Here is a 21,749-nt window from a genome sequence, read left to right on the forward strand (position 1 = left end):
GTCACCCGTTTCGTGACAGAGCGTTGGTAGCGAAGACTCCGAGCCAGGCGTCGATGAGAATAATAAAAGGGACTTTATGCACTATATACAGGTCATTATACAGGACATGAACGGGTCGGCACTGGGGCCGAGATCTCACTGCAAACGCGACTGTTCCCGCACGGCGACGTCCGGCGAAAACGCGTGACATCTCACCCCAGTCGAGAGCGGCACTGTGCTCCCGGTGGGTCAGCGGATCCGGTTTTTCAGGCCGCGCGTCGCGGCTTTTATAATCCCCGAGGAACCATTGTCCCTCAAACGGCCCAATACAAAGTCAGCACTCGGCGGTCATCCGAGAGGTCCAACCAGCGACCGCGCTGGCCACCCGGTTCAAAGTTCGCGCGCGCGGTGACCTCCATGCAAAAGGAGGTGCGGCGCCGGGCTGTCTGGCACTCGCTGACACGTCTGAACATGCTGCTCGCCGAGGCTTCTCCGCAGAACACCACTGCCTGACGGCTCAGCATCTTGACTTGTCAAGGGAGAATTAGGGCGCTCGCAGGATAAATTCTGCATCTTGCAGATTCGGAATCCGGGCTTGTGGTAATGGCACAACAGCATCCCCGCCCTCAGATAAGGCGCCGGGAAGACGAGCTGCCTCCACGTGGCTCGGATGCCAGGCTCACACGTTCGTCAGGCTCGTCCAAGTTCACGTCCAGTGTCGGGACGCCAGGTAACTTCACGTGCCCAGGTCCGACTCGCCAGGACAGGAGCTCTGCTCACCGCGTTGTCGCCAAGGCACCTCGACCAGCTCCACTCGGTCGTTCCTAAGCCCTTGCTTCTCGCCACTGGTCCCGGTTGGTCGTTCTGCAGCTCGCAAAACCGACCGGCAAAAGGCAACACCCAACACGAACAAGTGCCCTCTGTCTCCCGTCAAACACCAGACAAGGCCATAATCCAACTCAACCTAACTAAATTGCTATCCCCCTTTTTCTCCCTCTGCAACAAGAGGCAGGTGTACGATCTGGTACACAAGGATCAAACAACCAGTTTTCAAATTAACAACACACCAAAATAGAAACAATTAATAATCAGCAATAATAACGACAAATAGAATGGTGCCCTTGAAATCACTTGGACCGAAAACATACTACTGAGGAAGCAAATGAGGTCATTCATTTTTCCCGGCGATATTTTCGCGGAATCCGAAGCTGCTTATATTTGCGACCCTGTTTATCCGTGTAGCGGCGGTACAATAAGCCAGATTCCTTGCCAAATGAAACCCTCTTTTTTTTCACTCCCCGTTTGACGCTCTTCCTCAGATCGGCTAGTGAACAATCTTCCTGTTGCTCGCGAATCCGAGTTTCTCTTTCAACTGCAGCCTGCTCCTGCCGGCTGGCGGAAACCGGAGCGAGTGTGGAGCCCCCGTCGCGTAATTGCGGCGTCGCGTCTATATCGCGGCTAGCACTGCACGTGTCACTCCCACTCACTTCCAGGACCCGCTCGCCTAGGCCAGCCTCCGAGCTCTGCCTCTCCCGTGACTGCTCGCCACTCAAGTTACCTTGATCGGTCCGTGTGCCGCACCGCCTTTCGCTCACCAACGCAAAGTCAAGTTCCCTCGACAGCGGGCGCGCTTTGGATCGCGTGAGCGCCATGTACGCCACGTCGGCAAAGAATGATTTGCCCTGATCCTTCAGCAGCTGCTCCGAGTTATTTGAGAAGAGGTAGGAAAAGTGCTCCGGGAGGGCGGCTGACACAGCGGCTTCGGTATTAAGTTTCCCAAACTCTCCTTCAATGATAACCATTGCAATCGGTAAACAGACACTCTCCTCCTCGGCCACTTGCCGTATCCTAGCACACTCTCCCGTAAAATCACTCGAGGAGACGAAAGACGGGTGAACAACGTCCATAGTTGCTGCAGAGTCCCGAAGTGCACGGCACTTCTTACCGTTTACCTTAATTTCCTGCACATAGGGCTCCAATAGACGTATGTTTTTGTGAGTTTCCTGTATTGTTGCAAAAGCAATTCTCTCTGGGCAGCTAGCAGCGATGTGCCCTTGCTTTTTGCAATTGTAGCAGGTTAACGGTTTCCGTTTTTCAAAAGAACGCGTCGTATTGTTTCGCTGTTTCGGACCATCGTCATCATTCTGAGATGCATTCTGTCCTTCCCTTACAGTTTCTTTGGGAAGGGACTCGTCTTCCCGAAACTCGCGACGCGTGATTTCGTTCCGTTCGTCGGGCTTCCCGGAAAACCCATCTCTCCTATCTGCCTTTTCTACGCGCACTGCCTTGCTGTGCAAGCTGCGGCGGGTGTAATACTCTTCCACTAACTCTGCTGCCTTGTTTAGCTTAACATCCTTTAGCCTATCTTGCAGCCAGAGCCTGACATCCTCATCAATGCAACGGTAGAACTGCTCCAACGCGATGCCTTCGACGATTTTGTCGCGGTCGTCGTAAACCTCTTCGCCCTTCAGCCATTCCACCAGGTCGGCTTTTAGACGAAACGCGAAGTCAACATTCGACTCCTTGCCCTTTTTTGCATACCGGAACCTCTGCCGAAAAGCTTCGGGTGACAATTTGTACTTCCGCAGTAGCGCTTCCTTCACATCACTGTAGCTCTCAAACGCCTCTTTTGATAAGCAAGTTATTACGTCTGATGCCTCCCCAGGAAGCAACGCTAACAGATTCTGTGCCAAGAGGGATCGCTCAATGCTATTCCGTTCGCACACGTGCTCAAATTTCACGAGGTATTTGGCCATATCCTCTCCGACGACAAAGGGTGGAAGTTGATCGCGTATTCTTGGACCGTTAGAAGTGAGACTAGGCGCTGGCGAGCTATTTCGGGTCTCCAACTCTTTCATTTTAAGCTCGTGCTCACGAATCTCTCTCCTTTCCTCCCTTTCCTCCTCGCGACGTTCCTTTTCTTTCCTTTCCTCCTCGCAACGTTCCTTCTCCCTCTTTTCCTCCTCGCGACGTTCACTGATATTCGCCCAGACCTCTGCGGCTTCCTCAGCCGTTACGTCTCCAGTCCTCATGACCTCAAGGATCGCATTCTTTCTTTTGGTTGAGCCCAACTCAATGCCCAACTCCTCACAAATTTCGAGAAGTTCCTTCACCTTGTACTTCTCCATCGTTCACACTGTCCTCCTGCTGTTTACCGTTTTTGAATATACCTGCCGTACGCTACTATAACACTACTAGTAAGACATATGCAAGTATTTCACACACTGCCCCGTTTACCCCCTCAGCGTCCCCTGGTTTTCAAAACACTCTCACTAGGCTTGAAACACACAAGGTTAACACAATGCAACACCAAATCCTTCCCTAAGCTACTATAACCTGTGTCAGAGAAAGTCTGGTGTTTGAGGTAAACTTCAGGCACTCACCGCGCCGAGGTAGCTGATGCCGGTCAATCCCGTAGCTGCCATCCACTGTTACGACTTTGCACCGCTGCACCACTATTACGACTTTGTGGTCCCGTAGCGCTCGTCACCCGTTTCGTGACAGAGCGTTGGTAGCGGAGACTCCGAGCCAGGCGTCGATGAGAATAACAAAAGGGACTTTATACACCATATACAGGTCATTATACAGGACATGAACGGGTCGGCACTGGGGCCGAGATCTCACTGCAAACGCGACTGTTCCCGCACGGCGACGTCCGGCGAAAACGCGTGACACATCTCACCCCAGTCGAGAGCGGCACTGTGCTCCCGGTGGGTCGGCGGATCCGGTTTTTCAGGCCGCGCGTCGCGGCTTTTATAATCCCCGAGGAACCATTGTCCCTCAAACGGCCCGATACAAAGTCAGCACTCCGCGGTCGTCCGAGAGGTCCAACCAGCGACCGCGCTGGCCACCCGGTTCAAAGTTCGCGCGCGCGGTGACCTCCATGCAAAAGGAGGTGCGGCGCCGGGCTGTCTGGCACTCGCTGACACGTCTGAACATGCTACTCACCGAGGCTTCTCCGCAGAACACCACTGCCTGATGGCTCAGCATATTGACTTGTCAAGGGAGAATTAGGGTGCTCGCAGGATAAATTCTGCATCTTGCAGATTCGGAATCCGGGCTTGTGGTAATGGCACAACAGCGCCTATCTGTCCCCTCAAAGAGGACATGGCTACGTTATTGCCGCAAACTTGCCGATATTAACGATATTATTCATCACTGACACGGAAGAAACTGTTTCAATGCACGTAATGTACTCACGAGAAGAAAAAGAAAAGGATCGCGTTCGGCGCGTTCGGCTCGCTACGCCGGCCGCCATTTCTGTTTTGGTGTCCCGCACTCGCATCCCGCAGCAAACGCGGGAAGAAAAAAAATTCTTTTCGCGGGAAATTTAACTCGCGTAATGATCGCACCCCTGAATTTGCGTCAATTTTTTCTGACAAAAAAGTGCGATCATTATGCGAGTAAATACGGTAACTGTAGTATACTTACGTTCTTGCACATTCCTGTTAGTCAGACTTGTCCAGTCCACTGTGATATTGTTTTGTGGTTCATCATATAAAGCACCAATCTCTTGTTTCTGATTTCACTGTCTCTCTTCAGGATGTTGGATGAAACCTTTGCATCCCAGATGAAGGAGATTATCAGGCAGTGTGCTCCAACAAGGCAAACGATGCTCTTTTCAGCCACCATGACAGAGGAGGTCAGTAGCACTGTGTTGTGTGGGGTAACTAAAAACTGTTACCCACCCTAAACCTTTTACTTTGAGTATCAACGAGGTATTGAGTAGATTCTTTCTGTTTTCTAGGGGTATGCGAATATCAGAATTTTTGAATACGAATTGAATACAAATACTTAGCTTCAAATATTGCATATAATATTGACTAATGATATGTGCGTGCATTTATTAGCAAGTTGGGTTAATTTGTTATGTTGGAACATTGCAATTGCGCTGTCAGTGTCAAAAAGCTAGACTAATAAGCCATTAAGCTAAAACACTGTGTATTTGGCTCATGTTAACTTGGAAAATTTAGTAATTCCCACTAGCTGTCCTTGCCAGCCTGTGTCCTATTATACCACATCAAATGCCCGTAAATTCGGAGGCTGTTGACCCTTTGTCAGTCGTCACTCAGCACACTTGCTGTGAAGCAACAAGCTCTGAATTAAGGGTGGTGCTGCAAAAAAAGAAAAAAAAAGAAAGTGCACCTGCGTTATTCGCAAACTTGTGCCCCTTGCTATGAGGCTGGTTTTCCCACAAAGTTTACACGTTCAGTGGCTAAATGCGCTTTACAGGCAAATTTTCACTAGCAGTGCAAAATCGTCACAATATGCCCCAGTATTCTTAGATTAGATAGAAACAAATGCTAAGAAACGTGTTTGCTCCCGCATAGCCAGCAATATATTCGATGTGATTCGAATATTCGTATCCAACCGAATATGCGAACATTTTCGAATATCTATTTTTCAAATCAAATACGAATATTAAAAATGTAGTATTCGATAATATTCTAACTGTTTGAATATTCGCACGCCCCTACTGTTTTCTTATGTGAGCACTTGTGCTTTAATTCACGACAATCTCAACAGCTTGAATGTTCCATTAGTTGTAAATCAGCTGGCCAACTTATTGTATGAAAGGCACAACAAATTCCCTTTTTGTATGTTTGCACTACTTTGTGTTTTGTTCCAAGACCTTTTGAGACCCCACAACCTTCATAAGGTTAATGGACTGTGGATAAGAGCTAACAGATGTTGTCTTGCTGCTGTGATGTGATGCATTGAGGTGCGATGTCATTTGCCCAGGGTACTACTTGAAATTTTTTACGTTGCTAGTTGCTTAAGTGTGCTTAGTCTCTCTGATGGCTGTTGGACTGTTTCGTAACATAGATTGGTGAAGTCGAGTTGACTGAAGTCTCTCTCTTTCCACCACTTGGAATGCAGGTGAAGGACCTAGCTGCTGTATCACTTCAGAAGCCGGTCAAGCTGTTCCTCAACAACAACACAGACGTGGCGCTTAACTTGCGGCAAGAGTTTGTTCGCATCCGGCCACAGAGGGAGGGTGACCGAGAGGCAGTTCTCGCTGGTGAGTGGTGGTGAGGTCTCAGGATGTGCAGCTAGGGCAGGTGCCTGCTGATAAATACATAAACAGTGCAGAACAAAGACGAGGACAAGTGTAAAAGCATGAATAAAACACACACTTGTGCCCGTGTGTCTTATTTGTGCTTTTACTTCTTCGCTTGTCTTTGTTCCGTGCCATTTACATATCTATTAGAGAAACTAACCGACTAGCCCAGGCTTAAGCTTTGATCAAGGTGTCTGCTGTCTGAAGGCACCATTACTGATGTTTCTGCCATGGGATCTCTCTAGGGTACTTAAAGAAAGGGATGGCATAGACATTATGCTCCAGTGCACAAGGGCATTGAAGGGGATCAGGGGAGAAATCATTGCAATGTCACTTCTTATAAATCCTCACACTGTGGTAAAATTCTGCTCTAATGAAGTTGAAGAGGGAGAGTAAATTAGCTTGTTACAAATAATACTTCGTTATAATCATTGTACACTACAGTAAAAGCTCGTTAATTCGAACTCGTGGGGGACTGAAAAATTGTTCGAATTAAGCGGAGTTTGAATTAACGAGCGGGCAGCAAAAAAAAAAAAAAAAAGATGGCCATTGCATTTGGCTGCTAGGGCCGTGCACTTTCCTTTTCATCCTTCCCTCAGTCGCAACAGCAACAACGCCGGAGGCTCCAGCAAGGAAATTGGCGGCTCGCCTCGTGCGTGCAAAAATGCGCGCTGGCTTATTTATTCTCGTCGCTGTGCATATTTAAAAAAAATTTTCAATGCATTGTACTCGTTACGAGGCGACTTCTATTTACGAGAAGCAATGTCGGCTGCCGGCTCTTAGTTCGAATTAACCGACGTGAGTACCGGTACGTTCGAATTATCGGGCGTTTCGGCCCATTGATATACATAGGGCTTTGCAGGGACCCGGGCATCAGTCTGAATTAACCGGCGGTTCGAATTAAGCGATTTCGAATTAACGAGCTTTTACTGTATCACAGCCCAAATTAGCAGCAGCAATGGGGGGTGGGCAGGTAGGGTAGTTTCCATTGGATAAGCCTGAGCCAATGCCCACTGTGCTTGCCTAAAGACTGAAAGAAATGAAAAATAAAAATTGGCTTAACTGTAGTCGACACCTGCGTAATGCAAAGCATTGTACGAATCGTTGCAGCATGACACATGATTTGTCGTTTTCCTATTGCCTTTTCTTTTAAAACGTTGAACAAAGGAACGAGCTAAGGCCCGAACATTTTCATTATCTAGCGCTCCACTACCATTTATTAGTTTATGAACTGGAACTATTGGGTAGCCATGCGCTTCGGTTGAGCAGCTGCCAACCCAAGCCTCAGCTAGCAGCACTCGTTCGCCTCTTTTGCTCCAGGTACAGTCTACTTTCGTTAAGTCAACCCTGGTGGGACTGACAAAAGTGGTTGAATTATCCGGCGGGTCGAATTAACACTTTCCTGTCCACTGTGCCTTCTGTGCTTTGCTTGTGCTGTGCGTAGGTTGTGTGCTGATTGGTCAATGCCACTAAGTGCTCCTCGCCTGTTTGGCAAGAAGCCTTTGCCTACTCTCACAATGTCAAGGCACTAAGCAAAGTAGGGCAAGGCTTTAATAAAGCTACACGGCTGGACAGGTGATATTTAGAGAGATCTTTGAGGATCACTAATACCTGTAACTTTGTAATGATTTGCTCAGAAGGGGTACTAAATAGGTTCGATTATTTTCATGGAAAATTAGCAGTAAACTTGGCTTAACCATGTCGAACCATAACCATAGGCCAGTGTGCAGTAGAGTCTCTGTAATGCGATCATGCTTGATATGAATTATGTGATGATACGAATTAGCTTACAGAATGTTAAATTTTTAATTGTGCGAACCGCTTTTCATTGTGCGGTGGATGACAGACAGACAGACAATGAACTTTTATTGAGGTCCCGAGGGACTAGCCGGCGGAGACCCGTTGGGGCCCCCGGCTCGCGGTGGATGATATATACATTTTTTAGAGCTCATATATCTGTTTTCTCTTCTCATTTGTTCAATGACGGCCCCTTACTCAATGCTCCCCTTGGGGCCTGTAAGGCACTTTGAAGAAATAAATAAATTGAGCTGTCGCGTGATCCCCGGGGTAGCCAGCAAGAAGGCCTTGGCACGCGAGACACTGGCTGTTACGACGCTGGCAGAGTGGCCGTACTGATGCGGCGGTCACATTCCTGTTGCTAGGGCAATCTATGTCACTCTGCGTTGCCTTTTGTTGAATGTTTTCAAATGCCTTGTATTAGGAGCTTGTTATGACACATGACCCAGTCTTGCCCAGTTAGCAAGATTGGTGGCATTCGCTTCCATGGGTAGCCTTATCTCTGTATTCCACGCCGTCTGTTGTCTTCAGCGCCGATAACAACTCAAAACCTTTTTACCGTTTTGCCCATCAGATTGCACAATATGAAGTAGTTTAGCTGCTGCAAAGAAAAACAAACAGATATCCTTATCTTAAACAAATCATGTCCTTATCACCGTGAGGCAGCAGTAGGATGCAGTAACGAAAAAAACTTGAGATAACCAAGCAGATCTTGAAATTTCAGTTTCGCAACATGAAATGTCTACAGCTCACTGCTGCCAAAATGTGCGTGAAACTAACTTGCCAGTGATTCAAATTTGCGTCAGCTATTAGGAGTGCTTCCTGCATCCCATGTGACTGCAGTAACCAATCGTGACACTAGTTTTCTTTTTCATGCTCACTCTAGTTGCTTTTATTTCTTCATGGTGGAATACAGCACTGCAGCTATCCGAAACTCCCATCTCTCATGTTTATGGTCTCAACAAGAGGGCGACGCTGTGTCAATAGGAAGCTGCGCTCGCGTGTTCAGTGGTACTATAGCACCTCCTGAAGCCTGTTTTTGTTGGCGATTTCAAAGTCAACTTACTAAGAAACTGCAATTTTCTCAGATTCTGCTGCATATTTTTTTCCATATATTTTGGCATGAGATAAAGAAGGTCTTATAATTGCAGAAAAAAAAATTATAGAATAAAAACATTTGAGCGATTCGGCCATTTCGTTGCTGCATCCGCCCTTAATTTCCTGGGTTTTTTTTTTACGTGTTTGGGTGGTACAAATTTCAGGAGATATGAATTTTCTCGCCATCCTGACAGATTCATGTTGTCGTAATAGTTCTGCGAAAACCCGTAAGGTGGAGAGAGGTAAATAGATTCATATTGTATTCATTAGTGTCACTCATTTCAGATTTCAAAGTTTATCTGGTAGCCTTATTTTGTGAAACACATGGTAGCTTTAATCAAGTCATTAACTACTATAAAAACTTTATTGCGATAGCAATTATGCGGACACTTGAGGCGAATTTCCGTCATCAGCGTTGCTGGGGTGTCCTGTACAGACAAACCCGGATACGGTCGCCGACCGTTTATTCGGACCTCACGGGGACTGCGGAAATGTCTGAATAAACAGGTGTCCGAAAAAGCAGATTAAGAAAAAAAAAAAGAAATCCTTTATTTCCACGCACTTATTTGGGCTCGGCAGTAGGCTTGAAGAAATCATGAATGCCCCGTTGCATGCTGTTTCGTTTACACGCAATCAAATAAGCCTGAATCTTGGAGAGGGTCGTATGGTCACTATAGGCAGCTGAAAGCACAGTCACTGCTTGTACATGCTCCGCATACGACGGCAGCGTTGCACATGGTCCGTCATATTCGGACTCGGAGTCATCGTCTGGCAGTGCAGCAAAAACCTGACTAATGATCTCGCTGTTATTGAGTTCTGCGCATGCCAGTACAGCAGTGTCAGCACCTGGGAAACTGTCAAATGAGACGGTGTCCGGAATCGCAACGCAACCACTGCGCAGGTCTCGGCAGAACAATTTCGGCGTCAGTAGGGAGCACATCGGAAGGCGACAAATCCTAGGCCTCCCGGCACCCGCTTGCCAGCATTCCCCAGCGCAGTCTGTGCGGGCACTGTCGGCGCCATTAGACACTTGACGCGATGTTTCCATATGCCGTGTTGGATCACCGCAACCTCGACACATCACACAAACCAAACACCACCACGCCGTCACGCTGACACCAGTCGCACAAACGAAAAATGTGGCTTACTCGCAGCGTCGTGCACGAAGAAAAAAGCAAATCAGCTGCTGGATTGTCTTGACATGGCTTGCTAAGCTGAGAACGGAACTGCTGTGGCCACGAACCATGCAGAAATGATGATGATGAGCGGGGATTTGCAGTAGCGCCACTTCGTGGGGCTGCAAGGAGGCTCCGTTCAAAACAAAAATGGTGTTCAGCAAGTCGAACCGTGCACCGGTCAGAGTCGGTGCATGGTGCTCTCGATCGAGTTGGCTCAAGGAGCGTCCGAAAAATCACACGAGAGGTTGCAAGGTGTCCGAACTTTCGGCAGTTGTTATACATTATGGTCTATGGAGAGAATGGTGGTGCCGCAAAGCAGACCGAATAATCGAGCACGTACGAATTTTCGGAGTCCGAAAAATCAGTCGGCGACTGTATATTGAACTCAAACGGGATCGTGAAATAGTTTGATATATCGAGAATTCGACATGCGAAATTGTGATAATATAAGATCCTAATAAAACCTGTGCATGTCTCTGACATTTGCCTGAAATAGCAACAAATGGGAACTTACCAATTGGCATATCCAAAAGCAGCAAAGTTGGGAAGCACATCACTGTGATAAGTACTTCATTTTATGAGCAAAAAGTAACCTAGTTCACTGAGAAAAAGTCAGTAAGCTTTACTTGCTTCCGGCATCCAGCCAGGAAATTCATTACGCTTGTCTCTATTTTGTCAAGGTTGTCCATGTGTGAAAGACCAGTGCCCTGTTTCGGCACAACAGCCATGAATCAAGGCGAAAGCTGAAGCAAGCTCAGCAGCTGGACGTGAAGACACCACGTCCTGTTCACCTGCATCTTCACTGTCACTTGACTCGGCATCCATGGTGGCACTCTTGGCACCAACCGTTACATCTGTCACAATGTCTTCTTCACTCAGCTCCGCCACAGCTTGCACCTCGTTGTCAATGGTTACATAGTCTCGCGCAGTCACCTTGACTGGCATAGTACCCAGGAAAGCTCCTTGCCTTCTCTGATAGCATCGGGCCATCCACCAAGATGTTTTTTGCATGGACATGAACAAACCACTTGTACAGTGCTTTTTCAATCTTGACAAACGTCGGAGGTCGCACACAAGCTCCTAAAAGACTGCGCTCCGTTGCCTTGTCATTGATTTCGGAACTCCTTTCAGAAAAATGTTTCAGGGTGCTACGTGGGATACCAGAACCATTCGCAGCCTAAGACTTCTAGCCATGTTCGACGCATTGGATGAGTTACAGTTTTGTACCGAAGTATAGGTTTTTTTTCTTTGCTTCTTTGCTGCATCCATTGCGCCCAGGAGAATGCAATTTCCAAACAGAATCACAGAAAGCATGTTGTCAGCATGCCGAAAAAAAAGTGTGCAATGAGCACATCGAGCTGCGTAGAACAAAGAGAGAGTGTTGCCGGTGGCAGTAGAGCAACGCCACCTATGGGTAATCTTTTGCTTTTTAGGGTTGTGCTTGGCTTTCCTTCTCTCAACTGCTCTTTCGCTATGTGTTGCGCATGCTGGCTTGGCACTTGGCAGTCTGCCAGCCTCACCGGGCCGTGGGAAAAGTGGACGGGGTGGCCGGGCTTTATCTGAAATACTGCGTCCCTCCGCCATGGGAGTTCGATAGAAAAAAAAACAACGCTCCTATACTGTTACATGTGGTACCCAAGGGGATATTTGCACTGTTCGATATAAAGAATAATTAGAAGTACCCGAGTGCAATATAACCTCGCTCGACTGTAGAAAGCAACAAAATGGTCAGTCGGGCTAGCTGATTGCTTTGTACCTTGAAATCTTTTTGAGTGCAACGATAGACAGTACACAATAAAAAGCGTCTTATCCTGTTGTTTCTGTCTTGTACTATCTATCTAAAGTCTTTAAGTTTTGTATAAAGTCCGAGTGCGATAACATTGCAGCTGCACACCGTATGCTGTAGGTGCGAGCGAAGGTTTATGAGGGTGTGCCGAGAAGTAGTGCGGCTTGATGCAACTGTGTCTTTTTGCGCTCGCAAGGGAGGAAGGCAAGGAGGGTGAGCGCAGTCTTCGCGCACGTGCAGGGGGGAGAGTGGGGAGATGTGCACATGCTAGGAGGGGGGCGGGTAGAAGGAAGCACATTAGTGCGCATCTCCTCTTCTACTCCAGCTGCGGTAGCTGAGTGTGGCCATGCATGTCCTTCTTGGAGACAATCTGCACTGGGTGCGAAGGCTAGTCAGCCGGACATGGCTGACAGCTTTGTTTGCACCGTGTTCTCGCACGCCTAGTTCACATTGAAATGAGAGGCAGCGTGAATGGGAATTTACTCACTGCCGCTGTAGCTCTTCATCAAGCCAGTGTTCCGACAGCGAGTGTCTGTGCTCATTGAGTGAGATGTTTTCGTGTTTGCCTTCGTGCACGTGACTACATGCTTGTTCATTTAGTTAGTTAGCAAACGTTTATAGCAGTTTTTGCAGCTGATAAAATGACTATCCTTACTTTGTATAACCATGTAATAATATGCTATCGCAATCAGTGCTTTGCCTTTCATGCAGAACTGTGATTTTTTTGTAATAGATGCACACAACTTCAAACTCTTATGTTGTTGTGCAGAAACCAGAGTCTGAGAGATTAGGTTAGTTGAAGGACTGATATGTGGTGTCCAAATCCATGCACCAGCGACGGCTCCTTCTGGATAACAAAAGCCAACCTTAAAGGCCAAGCTTCTGCTGACTGCATGCACCTGAAAGAATTGCAGAGTTGGGAACAGGTCATGAATGCCATGTTTTAGGCATCACTTGTTGAGCAAGATGTTTGTGCTTTGGCAGAGGCTTCATAGAGAGTTCATGCTTTTAAGAAGTAGGTATCATGAGCACGAAAATAGCCTGCTTTCATTACTTTGCATCAACTGAAGTTACAAGTACTCTAGACTAACAATAACTGGCTGCCATCTGCTTATTCATTGTCCTGCAGCGCTGGTGTGCCGGACGTTCCACGACCACACCATCGTGTTTGTGCAGACCAAGAAGCTTGCCCACCGGCTGCGTGTTCTGCTGGGCTTGCTGGGAGCCCGGGTGGATGAGCTGCATGGCAACCTGAACCAGGCACAGCGCCTCGAGGCTCTGCACCGATTCAAGGAGATGGAAGTGGACGTACTTGTCACCACTGACTTGGTCGCCCGCGGACTTGACATCAAGGATGTGAAGACGGTGGGTGTGCCAGTCCTCGTTTAGGATGCTCGCTGATTGTGGCCAATGAAAACTCTTATTGTCCTGTTTGCAGCATGGCAAGTGATTGCAGTGTAATTAAGAAGTTACTAAAGTAGTGCGCAAAATGTCCAAAAAGCCGAGCAAATTCCAGTATGGCGTCAGAAATTTCGATCGCCGTTATGCATTGGTTCAACACAATTCTTATAACGTGGTTTTGTTACAGAACACCTAGGTGCTTTTGTTGAGCAGGTAGCAGTATCGCATTTTATTGCGAGAAGTTCTGAAAATTTTGTTTGGCTGCTAAGAGGAAGCTTTAGCTTGGGCCCAACTCCGATGCGACGTATTCAAATACATGTAGAATGCAAAAACGTTTTTCTGAGATAACCCCTGGACCAATTTTAATGAAATTTGTTGCATTTGAGAGAGAAAGTTAAATTCTAGTTACTGTTGGAAGCGGAATTTCAGTTTAGGGCCTGAGTTTTGTTAGAAGAATTTTAAAGATTTTGCAAGTTCAAAAGACAGACGTACGAAGTTTATAAATTAATAGCTCCGCATCAAGAACAGATATCATGGTACTGTAAATGGCATCCATTAGATCATTCAAAGCGGACAAATTCGATATGTCAATTTATATCTTACGTGACTTTGTTACGTTGTGTACGAGGGTTCTGTAAAAGTTGTATTTCCGTATTACTGAATTTTTTCAGGTTCAAGTGTAACATATCAGTTCTGTCTGCTTTATATGCACTATCACATGCAATTTTGATTTTCTTCAATTTTTATTAAAAGATAGATGACCTAAATCAAAAATTCGAAGCCAGCAGTCACTAGATTCTAAGTTTTTCTTTTATCCCTTTGAGGGTCAACTTTTTTTGCCATATGCGACTGTCCAGGGTTGATTTTTTTATTGCAGATTCCAATTCTTCTTGGGGACTTATTTAGAAAAAAATTTAGCGCAATTTTTCTAAAGTAACCGTAAAGTGAGAAAAAATATTTTGCATTGGTGTATATGTACTCTTCATTCATGAATAACAACAATAAAAAAAGGAAATAAACTTATAAGAATTAAAAATTTGATGCATTTTTATGCACATAGTTCAAGGCATTGAAAATGCGCACACAAGAATATTTAGAAAGACTCAAATGTTCCTGCTCTTACCCTAATATGTAAATTCCATACTTACTGTTGATGTGACTACACGAACCAGCCTCGACACCTTGAAAGCTGTAACTGAGCTAGGAAATATACTTGTCCGCTCATTCATTGTACATGGAGGCAGCACCACCGCCGGTGTTATCTACGATGTCGATACAGATATTGATAATGACGATCTCCCAACGCTAATCTCATCAACCGTCCGTATCACAGACATACACCGTTTTGGACGGTCGAGGTGCATAAAACTCATTTTTGAGGGAGAGACCTTACCAACACATGTAAAAGTGGGTTTGTGCGCCATCCTGTCCGTCCATACATCCCTAGGCCCTTGCAGTGCCGTAAATGCCAGAAAATCGGGCATGTAAGTGCTGTGTGCGTGAACAAGATGACATGTCCGCGCTGTGGTGGTGATCACGATCAGTTGACGTGTGCTGGCTCTGACTTGAAGTGCCCGAACTGCGATGAGCCACACGAGGCAACGTTGAAGGACTGTCTAAAATTAAAGACTGAAATGTCCGTGCTAAGGAAAATGGTACGAGATCGATCTACACACAGAGAAGCTGCTACCAAGGTCCACCGCCGCCAGAGGCGCTCACGTAATCGCAGAAGGAGATCAGCATCGACAACAGGACAACCTGTACTCCAGGAAAAGTCTTTGCTCGCTCATGCTAGTCCTCAAACGTCACAGGCACCTTTAACCACGTCTACTCTTCTAAACACCAAGGACACTACAATATGGCCTTCCCTGCCATCTCGGAGTACACAAGTGCAGCCGGAACGCCAGCGTGACCATGAACCTTCATCGTCGGATAGGCAAATCAAGGCAATGCTTGCACAGTTGATTCGTTCCTTGCGAATGCTGCTCATCGGAGTTAAGACGCCCGTTGCCAAGGCCGCGGTGCAAATTCTCAACGCACTAGAACCAGTGATTGCTGCTGTATAAAGGCTAGTAAACGCCATGGCATCATCAACTTCAAGGTTGTCACTACAGGAAAGGATAAGCGGTTCCGTAATATTCCAGTGGAACGCACAAGGTCTACGGGGTCGCCTGGGAGATTTTAAACAGAGAGTGCTCGAGCATCGGTTTCCAGTTATCGTAATATGCGAGCCGAATATGACATCGCCATTTAGACTCTCTGGCTATAAACAATTCGCGTCTGGGACAAGTGGAAATACTAGCAAAGTTTTACTATGTGTGCGATGTGACCTCACGTATTCGCTAAACCAAGTTCCGGTGCATAACAGCAACGAGTACGTCTCTATAACACTGAAGCTAAAGCGCCGGATAATCTCGATCATCGGTGGCTATATTTCTCCCAGGGGAAGATTTGACTCTGGACACCTGAAACTTGTTCTTGACTCTTGCCAAGGACCTCATATTATTGTAGGCGATTTCAACGCGCACCACCATCTTTGGGATAGTAGCATCACAAACCTTCGAGGAAAACAACTTCTTAACTTCACAAGCAGCAATGATCTTGAGATCCTGAACGATGGCTCATCAACATTTCTTCGTGGCACGACGTACAGCAGCTGTCTCGATTTAGCTATCACTTCACGATGCCTTTCGTCTTCTGCTGCCTGGTGCACAGATGCTGAAACGTATGGCAGTGATCACCTACCTACTTATGTACAACTGAGGTGGTTTACAAGACTTCCAAGTTCTCATACGCGACGCACTGACTGGGATGCGTTTCAGAACAAGCTAGAAGAATCTTGCAACTGTGTAATTTCACTGAAAGAGATTGAAGAGCGCATTAGAGCAGCAATGCACGCAACAACACGCATCATCGAAACTTCAAATTCAAGAACAACCGTTGACGTTATATATGAAGAGCTGCGGGCAGTCCGACGTTGCGCCGAGAGGAAATACAGGCGAACTAAATTGATATCAGACTTGAAGACGTCACGCCGTGTGCAAAAGAAAATTCAAAGATACTTAGACAAGCTCGACAGACAACGTTGGAGGTCATTTTGCACCAGCCTGGACCCAAGAAAACCGTTGTCCGCAATATGGCATGTTGTACGAGCACTACCATCTCCTCCACAACAGCTACGTCCCTTCCGAGCTTTGGCTATCATCCAGACGCGCAGTGAGAAGGAAATCGCGGAAGATTTCTGCATACACCTCTCTGGATCTACAACATCGGTAGCTTCAGTGCTCAGGTGTGCTCCTCCAACAATGGACGATCGCCTCGACCTCGCATTCACGCTGCAAGAGCTACGTGCAGCGATTTCCTCCTCAAGACACTCAAGTGCGCCTAGTCCTGATGGCATTACCTATTCTACCTTGTGCCATCTAGGCCCTCGAGCAACTGAAGAGCTCCTGGCTTTATACAATCTCTCGTGGTCCTCGGGAACTGTGCCTGCACATTGGAAGACAAGCAAAATTGTGGCATTATTGAAACCAGGCAAGACACACCATGCTATGCTTTCCTACAGACCTGTGGCGCTTGCCAGTTGCATAGGTAAAACCATGGAACGCATGGTTTTGACACGCCTGGAGTGGTTTTTGGAGAAGCGTAATATATATCCAGACGCAATGACAGGTTTCCGAAAGGGTAGGTCATCAATCGACAGCGTCATTGACCTAGTAACAACTGTTGAACATCAGAAACGTCACCGTCGATTAACGGCTGCTGTCTTTCTAGATATCAAGGGTGCTTTTGACAACGTTCTCCATGATGCAATTTTAAATGCCCTAGAAGAATGTGGCATCGGGGGACTTATGCATCAATGGATAGCCAGCTATCTTCAAGAGAGAACGATATTCATGACAACTCCAGACGGGGAAACAAAGAACCACCCTGTCTATCATGGAGTGCCTCAAGGAGGTGTATTGAGCCCAACCTTATTTAATATCGTTCTCATCGGACTGGTCAAAGAACATGCAGGCGCAGTCTCGGTCTCTGTGTATGCAGACGACATCTGTATATGGACCACGAGCTTAACGCGCTTACAAGTGCAAACGAAGCTGCAGCGCACGGTGTCAATAACGTCGACATACCTAAACAGTCGCGGACTGCAGCTCTCACCGGAAAAAAGTGCAACCATGGCATTTACACGAAAGTCAATGGCCTGCTACCCCGTTATGATTGATGGGAAGATTATACCTTCAGTAACCCACTACAAGTTTCTCGGAGTCATCATCGACCGTGACTTATCTTGGTCGAAGCACCTCTCAGGATTAAGAAAAAAGCTAGACAGCTTTACTCAGATCATTCGACATATGTCTGGAAAATCATGGGGGCCATCCAAGTCATCTCTTCTGCAGCTCTACCAGGCACTTTTTGTTGGCTACTTCCGCTACAGTGCGCCTGTACTTTCTAGGGTTAGTACAACTGCTGTACGCACACTTGAAAGTGCTCAGGCTCGCGCACTGAGAATTTGCCTAGGACTACCACGATGTGCATCTACTTGGGGCACTATTGCAGAGGCACGTGCGTTCCCAGCTCGAGTTTATCTGCAACATGAGCCATTGTGAGTGCATCTAAGGGTACAGACTAGACACAGGAACCATCCACTCACGAACGTCACAAGCGTACGGCCTGTGTCCGCCTACTCAAAAGCCGTGTTGTCGCAGCAAGACTTATTGCCGTTGGACTTCGAACTGTATGACTTACCCGAAGTTCCACTCTGGACGATGGCAAAGCCAACGGTGAGGCTCTCAATCCCTGGAATAACGAAGAAGTCGAAGATGCCGCTTGCTGGCCTCAAGCATTTCGCGCTATCATACATTGCTTACATGTATGGATATTACGAACATATTTTTACAGATGGTTCTGTGACACAGACCTCTTCCGTGGCGGCCTACACTGTGCCAGGAATGGGGATCGCACAACGGTTCAAGATAGGACACAGGACGTCGTCTACAGCAGCTGAGTTGACCGGAGTTCGAGAAGCAGTTCGCTGCATACTGCAACAAAGTCTTGAGAAGTGGACAGTGTTCTGCGACTCAAAACCAGCACTGCAACTCATCAGCAATTATATCAGCAACCGCATATAGTCCTCTGGTTTATGACATCATGTATCTGCTTGCTGAGGCGTCTCATTCCGGACATACCATCGTGCTGCAGTGGATTCCTGGCCATTGTGGAATAGCTGGAAACGAACAGGCTGACGCAGAAGCAAAACAGGCGCACACTGACGGAACTATTATAAAAATTCATTTTTCCCGGTATGACATTAACGCCTTGCTCCATACCTCCCTTAAAACTTCTACGGCGCAACATTGGGACAACCCCGAACATCGACAAGAGCGCCTCCATAGACTTGACGCTGGATTACAATTCCGGCATCCACTTCGGTTGCGGAGAAGCCAGGAAACGCTCATTCATCGATTACGGCTGGGTGTGGCATACACCAATCGATACCTTCACAAGATTGGACAAACACGGGACCCTGAATGTAGCGTCTGTCACACTCTCGAGACAATAGCTCACGTACTTTGCGTGTGCCCTCAGTATGCGGCCGAACGAAGAAAACTCAAATCTACAGTTGACAGCTTGGACTCCCGCCCCTTTTCAGAAGAAAAGCTTTTGGGCGCGTGGATGAGTGTTGACTGTGCCCAACGTGCCATAAAAGCACTTTTGAACTTTTTAAGTGAGACTGGTTTAGACGATCGCCTCTAGAAGCTGTGAGACGTGTAGTCAGTGCGAAATGTGCTTGCGCAAAAACTTTTTGTGGCAAGGTTACTTTTTGTATGGACAAGATTACTCTTAGTGTATTGCGTCTCCAGTGCGCATCCGCATATTGGACAACGTGTATATAGTATCTCATTGTACCATATCATAATCATCCGCCACCTACCTTTCTCTGTATTTCCCACTTCCCCATTCCCCAGTGAGGAGTAGCAGGCTACAGACACGCTCTCCAGGCCGACCTCTCCTCCTTTCTCTCCATTAAAATCTACTCCTCCTCCTCCATAGCGTAATCAAAATGCGTAGGTGCGCGCACTCAAGAAAACTGTGGTTGTGTGGCCATCAAAAAAGCACATGTGACAAACTTCCGATAATATTCATCTTATCGCCAACCAAAGGCAATTAGTTTTCGCAAGTGTAAAAAAAAAAACTAAACAACGGAACCGCATGCACGGCGCCATCGTTCCTATGTACACCCCTGTGAGCACTAAACGAGCAAGAAAGAGGCTGTCGCCCTTTGAGCGATTAGTAACGAGATAGCCATCAGTTTTTACAAGCGCAAGGAGCCGCAAGGAACAAAACCCGAACCACCGCCCGCGTGCACGCACGCCAATGCTCGAGCGGTAGTGTACAGTATACGTATATGCGCAAGAGCATACTAGCTCTAAAACAAACCATGCAACAAAAACTGAGAGAGGGAGGCGTGCGAAAAAAATTCTCTATATTCCCACATAGTGGCAGCACATGAGAGAAAAGAAGAAGTTAGGAAATTGGCATGCTTTTTAAACGTACAGATGGCGCCATAAATATATGGCATCGACCATTTTTGGACTTGTTCGCGACGCTGTATATTTACGTAATTGACCTTCAAACGTCAAAATTTGTCAAACTTCGTCAAATTTAGTGCAGTAGTTGAGAAAAACGAATTCTCCTTTTACGTGCATTTAGATATAAGCACCCGAACTAAAGCTTCCTCCTAAATTCGAAATATTTTGCAGGATATTCTTCTTCTTTTGTATGTAAGTGTCTCCTTTTTCACTACCCATCATGAACACATACCAACTTGCCCAGTATTCCATCTTGCTGTTGTTGCAGGAACAGTGCACTCTCTGAAAACACTTTAATTTGTGGTTAAAGTGCCTGTGTCTAATGCTTTCACTGGCGATAATTGGTCCGTTTCTTCAGTGAACAAGGATAGTTTCTCTTGACTTTAAGATCATGGAGAGCGAGGTCTGTTGTATCCTTAAGCAAGGGTGACTTTCTTTTCTTGCCAATTGAGATCACATGCAAGCCTTCTGCTCAAGCAAGTGAGAGGGCATTGCGTTTAGTACTACTGCCTCTAGCGCTTCTCATGCTTGTTACTTGCCACTTGGTGAGAGCAAAACACCAAATTGGGTGTAGACCAAGGCACATGCGGAGTACAGAACTATGCTGTGTAGAATGCGCAATACAATGATGCCAGTTGCGCCCTCTAGTGTCTCTGATTGACTTCACACTCTGCAACTATGGTTTCCAAAATCTGGCGGTGCATCTTCGCTGCTCCGCCTCAGTGGTTGCTCTTTGTTGCACAGTGCACCATTTGAAAGGCACGTTAAGTAATTGAAAGATGTGCGTGAAAATTCGGATGCCTTCGCAGCACTGCCACATGCCCCATAGAGTCAATGTATAAGGGCGTCCGACATTTCACTCTGAAATCCTTCCTCGTCCGATTTTCTGAACTTTTTGCAGTAACTCCAGGTCCAAAAAGGCATTAATCGAAGCGAGCAGTGCCGCCATTTGCATTATCTTGCATCCTTGAACCAGTGCTCTCGCACACCAATTTGCAGGTAGCCGTAGCCACCACAGTGCCTCTAGGACTGGCTGCTTCAACATTCGCTATCAAGCTTCCTGTAGTTCGGTGCCATGTTTTTCATTGAAAGGAATCGCCGCATTCAGAAATAGCGCTGACTTCCCCTTTGTCATCCTCGCGGCGACGATGGCTTCGAAGCACGGAAAGCAGGGCAAGCGCCATTCATTTATTGCATATTTCGTGTTCCCAAAAGTCAGCTTTGCCGCAATACAGCTGTGTTAAGCGGTCAAGCAGGCACACTGTATTGCGGTGAAGCATACCAAGATTAGAAAGCGGCCGTATTTGCACAAATCTACCACACAAATCTTATCGAGAAAATGGGTCCAGAAGTTGCCTGCACACTACATTTGGATAAAAGACCAAAACCACATTCGCGGTGTTGGCAACAGTCTACTGGCAAAGCCGTCAGACGCAGGATAGAAGCAGGATTTCCTTATTCATTCAATGAATAGAAGCACGTTGACGTATTAAGCATATGCTTGTTCTTTGATAGCTTTCATAATTTGACATTCAGTTAATTCAACATCTTTTGCTGGTCGTGTGAAATTCGAATCACCGAGGTTTTACTGTAGTAGTATTTCTAAAAGTGATCACTTGAGAATACCGCCTTGTGTGCTTGGTATTTTGTGGCCAATAAAACACAAATGGCAATGATGAGGCACCGCTTTCATTATGAAAGTCAAATAAAAAAAAAATTTCCTATCGAGGTAAATTCCGCATGTCTTGTTTTTTCTCATGGCGAACCTAGAGACATGCAGTATTTTTCTTTTATGAATTAGGCACATGTTACGTTCAGGTGCATGCTCATTTTTTTACTTTAAGCCTGCGAAAATAGGA

At 46.7% G+C, this 21,749-nt stretch overlaps 1 protein-coding gene across 2 annotated transcripts in view; it reads left to right on the forward strand.

Annotated features, from left to right (window-relative positions):
• The window catches only part of Rs1 (Dead-box helicase Rs1), a 54,429-nt gene that overhangs the window by 16,515 nt on the left and 16,165 nt on the right, over positions 1 to 21,749 (forward strand). For both annotated transcript variants that reach the window (XM_050187219.3, XM_055076010.2), the window contains 3 exons: positions 4,522 to 4,621; positions 5,860 to 6,001; positions 13,029 to 13,264. In XM_050187219.3, coding sequence (XP_050043176.1) covers positions 4,522 to 4,621; positions 5,860 to 6,001; positions 13,029 to 13,264 — 478 coding nt within the window. The remainder of the gene's footprint in view (positions 1 to 4,521; positions 4,622 to 5,859; positions 6,002 to 13,028; positions 13,265 to 21,749) is intronic.

Source organism: Dermacentor andersoni, chromosome 2, assembly GCF_023375885.2.
Source record: "Dermacentor andersoni chromosome 2, qqDerAnde1_hic_scaffold, whole genome shotgun sequence".
Classification (NCBI taxonomy): domain Eukaryota; kingdom Metazoa; phylum Arthropoda; class Arachnida; order Ixodida; family Ixodidae; genus Dermacentor; species Dermacentor andersoni.